We start from the raw sequence: 8,882 nt of genomic DNA, 5'->3' as shown, positions 1-8,882 counted from the left end.
TTTCCTTGTTGCTCAACGTTTCACATTCTTCACTCTTTAAATAAAAGTGTTAACAAATCTGGCAGACCCTAAAAAAAAAACAACCCACCCCAAAATCCTTGGAGTCGTGTGCCAGAGCGAATGAGGTCTTCAGAGGAGAATGTGCAAAAAGAAATGGGTCATGGAAAGAAAACAACAGCAAAGTCGAGCTGATGAGTGGTAATTGAACATCAGCCTTGGCCCTGGGAATACCACCGGCATTAACAAAGCTCTAACTGAAATCACTGCTTCTCCCTTGGTCTCTTGGCCATCTCTGTTTAGTCTTCGTTGCCAGTGAAAGTCACCTGTTTTGTGGCTCTGCTACAATTGTTTAGTTGCGGTTCTGACTATTCACATTAAATCAAGTGTCAAGCAAACCTCAAGTAAACAAGAGCTTTCTAACCACCACCCCAGCCATATGTTTCTGTCTTCTGAAGCCTGTAGAACAGTTTCTGCTTCACCTTATGCTGAAGTACACAGAGTTATTCCTATTTTACAGCACAAGTAGGATCAAACCAAAGCTCCAGAGATGGCAGTTTATCTTCCGAGAGTAAGTACTTGTTTTTCTAATATGTTTGCAAATTAATTCCAGACATAATGTGGTACCATGTAATTGAGAGTCCCCTGAGCTGGTACTGGAGCCTATTTTTGCTGAGCCCTCCGCAGACCAGTGGGGATATTATTGCACTGCCAATAATGGAGATTTAGAGAGTCCTTGCTTGCTTTGAAGGTTTGTGTCTTACACCCCCGTGCTGCTGAAGGTCTTTTTCTCATCCCAGAAAATCAGTGCAATAATAAAGTTTCTTTCTCCTGTATTTCCTTGTTCCTATATTGCTTGATATTGGATGGGCCAAAGGCTGTGTGTGCTGCAGTTGCACCAAGATTGGATCTTGGTAGGCTAGAGAGAGCAAAAAAAGAGCTGTGGAGAGGGTGCTGCATCTGGAATGTTAATTTGAGCATTTCCTCAGCCCAGCCATTGATTTTTCACAGAAATGTCTGTGTCTATGGGGTTCTGCAGGCTGCAGGTGTATGGGCTGGCGGATGGGGGCTGGGTGCCAGCCAGGGCTCCTGTGGGTGCCAGGGGTATTGCCAACCTCTAGACACTGTGGCAACACAAAGTGAGAGGGATGCTAGTAAGAGTTGCAGTGTAAACCCAATTTCTGCAAGGCTCTGAGACAGCTGATCACAAGACACCTGTTTATTTTGAGGTTTAGGAAAACAGTTTTGATGCAGATAGGTTTTTGTGGGGTTTTTTGGCAAGTAATGGGGCTGATACAGAACTTGGAATTACAGTTTTAAGAACACAAACACAAATACATAGTATCTTGTTCAAGAAACATGAAACAAACTTCTTTCCTGGGGAACATTAAATGAGCAGATGTTTGCTAAAATAAGTGAGCAACAAACATGGGATGGGGGAAAAAAAGCAAAACAACCCAACTCAGAAGCCAAAACCCCACTGAAGACACAGCAGTGGCATCTTCCATTTTTATGCTCAGGCTGTGCTTTCACTTTGCTTTTCCTGTTCGATAGCTGCCAGAAAAACAGAGGAAACAAAAACATCAATAAACATTATAATGATTCTGTAGGATACAGATTTCTATGGTCGTTCTTAAAGCCAGGAGATAGTAAGTGTTCACTTTGGTCACCCTAGAAATGCCAACTTATTCCCATGTCTGTGTAGCCAGTGGGGTGCAGTTCATGATGTGCAAACCTGCTCTTGTATTTACAGCTTTAGCATTGGTAGGGATGAGAAAACAGGAAAAAAAACAAGTGTCTTATGCCAAGGGGCAATGACTTTCCATGGCTATTGGTACCGGCCACCCAAAATGGTTAGTGATGCTCTTCTGAGGGAAAACACTCGCAATGTCTGGTCCAAAGGCAGAGAAATGCCATTTTCACATCCGAAGTTGGACATGAATCACAACAACCCTCACCTGGCTGCCTGTGTGCAGCGCATGCATGGGCGAGGATCCTGCGGGAGAAAAGCCCAGGGGTGCTTTGCTAAGGAAGATTGCCTGACAAACTAGGATGACGATGAATTTCTCTTGCAGCCCTACTGCTAGAGAAAGTGCCCAGAGCAATCTGGCCAGGGCTGACAGCAAGTACCAGTGAGGGGCATCGGATCCTCTGCCTGATAATGTGTTAAATCCAGAGCCCAGTCACCTCCAGGGGATGTTGCCCAGCCTGGCGGGGAGGTATGAGAGTTCCCCTGTGCATCCGTGCCTCCGAAGAGGCTGCTAACATGGGAATAACAGTTTGATCCTGTTACCTGCAACCAGCAGGAAAAAAACCCCCTGATCTTGCTTTTAGCAGAAGCAATCCTATCAGAAAGGGTTTTTCAGAGCAAACGCACCACCGGTTCTAACTACTCGTATCCTTGGCAGCCCAACACAGAGTACAAATCTTAGTATTATCCCCAGTTAAAGTCAGGGATGAGTTTGAGCCTATAATCCTATGATTAGTATTCATTTTGCATATGAACTGCAATACAGATTGAACTATGAGTAGCAAGGACACAAAAAGCACTTACTTTCTTTAGTGGGCAATGGATTTTTCTCTCTGGTTTCTGTCTTCTTCAGCTTGGTCTTGTCAAATGTTTCAATTTCTGCAAAATCTGGTTTGTCGGACATGATGGGTCCTGACAAAGGAAGAAAAAACACACCCGTAGCTTGATTAGCTAGTGCTGTGATACCAGCCATCTGCAAAGCATTTTCTGCTTGAAAGAAAAAATGTGGAAATACCATTAAAATGTTTATTCAAAAACCCCGTGCAAATTTAACACCTCAACCTGGGACCTCTCCCTGATGCCTGGCTCTTTCAGAGCAAAAGAGGAAGGGCATAAATAGATTTTACCTAGGTTTCTCAAGCAAAATTTCTAAAAATCATATTTTGCACATGGAAACAATAATATGTCAGTAGAGAAAAGCCAAGTCTTTAACTGCCGGTAATCTATGGTTCCTTTTAATGCTGCTCGCCAGAAAGTCTACAATAAACCCCAAACCCAATATGAACAAAGAGCTTCAATTATGATTTTGTTTTAATTAATAGGACTTGCCTTTAATTCTGTCCTGAGTGCATACGTACCCCCGTATCTGGGTGAGCTGCTGTGGACACTTGTGCTTAACAATAGAGGACCAGTTCACCCAGCCCTTTGTTTGCTCTCGCTCTCAATATCGCAGTCACAGTGGGTTTGATTATACTCTATTATAAGAGAAATCCACAAAGCACACCAGCATTCAACACTTCACCTGTCAAAACTTCCCTAATCCGATTCCAGTTTTTAATAGCAATGCATGTTAAAATCCAGCCTGGGCATTATTCCCCTAATTTTAAGTGGAGTTTCTCATCAAGGCGAGGTCTGGCCCGGAAATGGCTGATAAAATTAAATTTTTTCCTTCCTGAAGACAATCAGATCTTATTGCTATTTGCACTGAGACAACAGAAGCAAATATTCACAGGGGAAAAAAAAAATTAAAAAAAGGAAAGCTACTAAAACCACATGGCATTACCGTCTGGCTGCTCTCTCCTCAGCTGCTTGGTGGCCGTCTGAGGCAGTGCGAGTTGAAAAAGGTCAGGGTAATCCCTCCTCTCCTCCCCCCGCCCGAGCCCATCGCTATTAATATTGATTAGTTTAGTGCCGGCATTGCTCCGTGTTTAGGGAAAGGACAGATTGCTGCTGCAGAAAGTGCATGAGGGAGGGAAATGGGAACACTGACATGGAAAACTGCCAAAATAAATTTGTTTGTTTGTTTGTTTTGATGTTTTTCCTTTTCTCCTCCTTTACCAAGGCAATAATAGTTAAGTTTTCCTTCCCGCTCTTCTTTTACAATGCTGAGGATCGGAGTTAAGGTGAGGTTTGGGGTTCATTTAAGGGCCAGTGCTGCACTTTGTGGGGAGGTTGTAGGTGAATTCAGCCAAGTGCCCGAGGAGTGTCCCTCACCCGCCTGGGGTGGCAGAAGCACACAGTCGGGTGGGCTCTGAGTGCGGCCGTGGTACGATTGTCGCAACCGAGGGCCAAACCTGAGATACGCGCAGCCTGAGCACTACGCTGGTGTCCAGGAACGTGTCCTGAAAGGATGTACGATGCATCACTCATCCTCTCCCATTCTGGAAGTTGCTGATCCACTTGTTTGTGCCTCCCGCAGCCCGACGGCACGTGGCTCTGCCAGCCAGACCGCAGAGCTGCCCGCGGCCGAGCTGCTCGTGTGTCCGTTCCCTGTGCTGCCCCCGTGCCAGGGGCACACACCATGCTGGGATTGCTCCCAGGAACCTTTCCAGTGACAGCGAAGGGAGGATGTGCTGTAGGTGCAGAGTAATGTAATTTCAGAGAACAGTTTTAAAACAGCGAACAGCCCTTGCGTGTATTTGCAAGGGTGCTCGGTATTAGGTGTGGGCGCCATGGGGAGCTGCTTCCTCGAGCTGCTGCTGTTGAAGGCTGTGGGCATCCCTCTGGCTGTGACACAGTGACAGCTACGTGGCATAAAATGACTTGGCAAAATCATTTTTCAAGGCACTGGAATTTGGGAGGGAAGGGCTCTGCGTATCCTTCTTGACGCTGGTGCAGGTTTCTTCTCATGCAGCTTTGGATGTCTGCATCTGAAGTACTTGTCTAGACTAGGTGATAGTCAATAAGGAGGGAACTAACCTGGGATAAAATTAATTGTGCCCTAGGAGTACCTGGGTTTCTCTGCTGACTATAAAAGGAGTCTGGACAATGAGGGCGGATTCAGAAATGTCTTGCAGCTGGTTGAGAGCCCTGGGAAGGTGCTGTGAGAACTGGTGACATAACAGGCTTAGGTAGAGTGGGTTTGAGTCCTGTAGGTGGGTGTGGAGAAAATAGTTTGAATGCATTTAAATATGTTTTAAGGACCTCTTCTTCCAATGTTCATTTAAATTAAAATAAGGTTTGCAGTTGGACTAGATGACTTTAAAGGTAATTTGCAACCTAAATGGTTCAATGAAACGCAGAAAAAAATATTGATTTTTCTCATCAGCATTCATAAACAGTGGTTCCTTTCTACTCATATACCCAGAGGACACAGGGCTTGCCACGTGCCCCGGCAAACAGCAGGCTCAGAGCAGGTTTTCTCTGTGGCCATGTCTGCAGTTGTAGGTAAAGGAGAATGGAGTACCGCAGCGGTGGAAAACCTGCAGAGTGCTGCTCAGCAGGAGCTACACAGGGATGGTCTGTGTCCCACTGAGCTCAGTCTTGTGCAAACCTGGCTGTGCTGCTTCTGGACCTAGGATTGTCCTGGCGGCAACTTAGCTATAGTTCTGTGATGCTAAAAGCTCAGTTGACTTGGACAGGCCTATTCGGTTACCTCCACATCTGCCTGTCCATGCAAAATCTGTGTGTGTGTGTGCGCGTGTACCAGTCTTAGCATCAGGACTCCGTTCCCTGGCTTCCAACCCTTTACTCCAATGAATTGTCAAAAATAGAAAGTTGTGTTCTTGAATGAAAACCCCTGGGAATAAGCAGGAAGGCGGCCGCTGGGTGAACATTCAGTGTAAGCCATAGCTGAGATTTGGCACTCAACAGTCTTAGTGTCTGTTTAAAGAGAGAGCATTAACCTCTCCTTGTTAGGCTGGACACCAGATTTAGAAGACCAGAAGATCAGAAAAGGCTTTCAAATGCAATCTGAATGATTGGTGCATTTGGACAGTTTATGAGTTTCAGTTCTTTAAATATTTGTCCCTTTTTACAAGGAACAGAACTCTTACCTGAAAAACTCCTAAACTTTTAGACTGGTGAAAATTCTCTTACATGTCTATGTGACATCATGAAGAGAAATCACATGTTCTCACTCTCAGCTGAAATCAGCAGATGTCCATAATGAACATCTTGACCATTGCATGAAGTGCCTGTCAAGTTTCTGTAGCTCGTAAGCTCAGTGCTGTGGTCAAACACATCTCACGCTGGGTTCAAACCTCATGTTTCCATGCTCTGTGCAGGACAGACGGCCATATGTAGTTTCCATATGGAAAGTTAGGAGCCTGGCCTGAGGATATCGCATGCTGCGCTGAGATGGGACTGGTCACAGGACAGAAAGACAGGTAGATGGTATTTTACTCAAATGCCTTTTACTGGGAACTAGGATATTTTTGCTGATATGAGCAGCGAAGCAACTATTTGACAGAAGGTTTTTAATGGCAGGACTTCAGAGTCTCCACCTTCAGGAAGGGGAATGTGGCAGCTGCCTGGCCTGGGGATGACTGCGGTAGCAGTGAACCTCAACGGTCTTTGAGGCGCACAGAGGCAGCTGAGTGATCCAGGATACAGAAGTGAGAAAGAACAGCAAGCCAGCGGAGCCAATGAACTATAGGATCTTTCCAGATCCTATACATATAAAACCATATTGGCATGGCTGCATCTGAAGCTGCCACAGATACAATGGAAATTGCATTTTATTTCAATCTGCTGCCAAAGGATGAAGGGCTGAGTCAAACTTGCCAGGACTGACACCTCTGATACCAGTGAGTCACCCACCCAGCATTAAAGCACGCCTGGCAGTGCGAGCCACCGAGTGTCTGTCAGACACCCACAGAGACACAGGGGAAAACAAATACTTGCTACCAGGATGCAGTAATAGGTGAGAGGAAATGTTTAAAGGGAGCTCCAGTGCAAAGGAATATTTGGAGGAGAGTCTGAAGAGTGAGGCTGGCAGGGTTGGAGTTTGCTGCCACTCTGCTTTTGCCCTTGGCTGTTGTGTGGGACTGGGGCTGCAGGAATATATATATTTATATTTATATATAAGGGCTTTTGTGGGCCGTGAGAGACTCTGCTCATGTTTGGCACGAGAGGTGCTCTGGAAATGCCAAGTTTCGTGGAGACAAGGTGGGCAACTGCAAGACGAAGGGGGTTCTTTCTCTGTGGTACAACAGAGGGAATCAGATCTCATCTCTTTCTGTGCAGAGCTGAGGAGGGACAAAGCACCCCAACACGAGCAGCCGGTTAGAGGAACAGACGCTCAAGCAGATCAGTGTCTGTAGCTGAGCCAATAAGCTGACACAACTGATTTTATAATCACATTAGTGCTGTCTCGAAATAACACACCCACTCAAATCTAACCGTGATTTCATTTTCAAAATGTTGTGGTATTTTTGGTGCTAAAGGTAAGGGATTAAATTTTTCCAAGTCAAAAGCTGGGCTGGAATGTGCAAGCACCCTAATTCCTTTGGGTTCCCATAAGCATTGAGCACCTTCCAGAAAGGTAGCAGGATTGGGTGTGTTAGAAGCTATCCTTAGGTTTCCCGTCCTGAGGGGGAAAAAAAAAAGCCTACAGCTTCACTGAAAGGGTTTTCTTAGTTCTCTTTGTGCCTTTTGTTCCGTCTTGCTGCCAAAAAAAATATCCATGTTTGGGAACAGAGACAGGTTCCCAGGCTAAGAGACAATGAATCCTGGGGGTGTAAGGAAGGCAATGATCTCTCTTTGGCAGAGTGTCTGATGCAGGGCTGCACTGCTCGTGTGTAAATACCTGATACTTGTCTTCTCCTGTGTGTTTTATCATTGCCTAAGGTGTTTCATTTTCCTTATTGGGACCATTGAACCTTAAGGGTAAGGGCGTACAGAGGACGAGTGGAGAAGGGAGACTAGTTGTCAAGTCGTTCTGCTTGGACTATTTTTTCCAACCCCGTGTCTCCCAACCAGCTCTGGAGTTTAGACAGTCTATATGGGGTTTCCCATTGCAACAAAGAGAAAACATCATTGATGGGGAGTGGATCTTTTCTGACTCTTTTTTGGTCTTCTAGACTCAGTAGGGGGGTGAATTTTTAAAAGTTTAACCAGATGGAGGTTCTTGCAACAGAATTTTCAGAAGTTTAACCAGATGGAGATTGTTGCAACAGAATTTTCTTGAGAACTGTCCCGAAAGTGTATCTTCAGCATAAAGCACTTGGCTTTAGCCTGGCCTTTTCTAGCAAAATGCAGTGACACACACGTGCATTGTTAAAGGAAAATCTATACAAAATGCACACACATTTTTTTCCCAAAGACAGAGAGGGGAAAGAAGCATGTGATGTGTTAGTCACATTAGTTAATAAGCTATAGAGCACATGATAGTTCGTGATGAATACTGGTCTAGAAACACTAGTTTAGCATGACTTCCAGTCTTGGTTTTTTATATATATCTCTCCTTTCTGTCTCTGGCTAGAAGCATCTCCTGCAAGCAGCAGCTTTTTTTAAGAGAAGTCTTGGGTGAGCATTGGGAGTGTGCCCAAGTGTGGCTCTTCTCAGTGCTGCTGCCTGCTCTGGGATTAATCAATCCACTGTAAGATTTCTCATTCTCTGGTTTAAAAAGGAAAATCATTATTCCTTATGAAGATTAAATTGTGACACCAAGCGTGCAGCAATTAGATGACCAACACTACAATCCAGGTTGGGCTGGGGCAGATCAGGAGGCACAGTATCCTTGGCTTCTGGGGCATGGGGTTGGGGAGGTCGTTTTGATGGGTTCCTAAGCAGCCCTTCTTTTTGTGAGGCCAGGTCATCCCCCTGAACAGCGTGGGACCTCCTGGCAGCCTGAGCAGGTTTCATGTTTTGGGGAAAAGAAGATAATCCCTGAAGTTTTTCAGCTGCTTAAGGAAAGGAGGCTGCTGAAGCAGAGAAAGATACTAAGCAGCCGTGTATCTTCCCCAGCTGATCTTTGTGAGCAATTCCCAGAATAAAAAAAAAAATTTGTATTTCTTCTTGAAGGGATTCATACATCCTCTTTTCCACAAATCATTTTCAATTTTCTAAGCTGGTTATACAGAATAAGGCAAACACATAGGTATTACATACCGTGTAAAAGGTTAACAACTGTGTAAGAAAGTGGTGATCAATAAGTTCCACATCTGCTAAATGCTGCCTGTTCAAATGAAAA

The 8,882-nt window shown here is 45.0% G+C and overlaps 1 protein-coding gene across 1 annotated transcript; it reads right to left on the bottom strand.

The window, feature by feature from the left end:
* Positions 1–1,267: 1,267 nt before the first annotated feature.
* On the bottom strand, positions 1,268–3,535 carry TMSB4X (thymosin beta 4, X-linked). Its single transcript, XM_009867571.1, has 3 exons — positions 3,531–3,535; positions 2,552–2,659; positions 1,268–1,551 (listed from the first exon to the last, which is right to left on the bottom strand). The coding sequence occupies exons 2-3, from the start codon at positions 2,649–2,651 to the stop codon at positions 1,514–1,516; spliced, it is 138 nt and encodes a 45-aa protein (XP_009865873.1). The 5' UTR covers positions 2,652–2,659; positions 3,531–3,535; the 3' UTR covers positions 1,268–1,513.
* Positions 3,536–8,882: the final 5,347 nt, after the last annotated feature.

The sequence above is a fragment of the Apaloderma vittatum genome, unplaced genomic scaffold (assembly GCF_000703405.1).
Source record: "Apaloderma vittatum isolate BGI_N311 unplaced genomic scaffold, ASM70340v1 scaffold20384, whole genome shotgun sequence".
Taxonomy (NCBI): Eukaryota; Metazoa; Chordata; class Aves; order Trogoniformes; family Trogonidae; genus Apaloderma; species Apaloderma vittatum.
The sequence above is the reverse complement of the archived record's forward strand: the minus strand, read 5'-3'. Positions and strand labels throughout refer to the sequence as shown.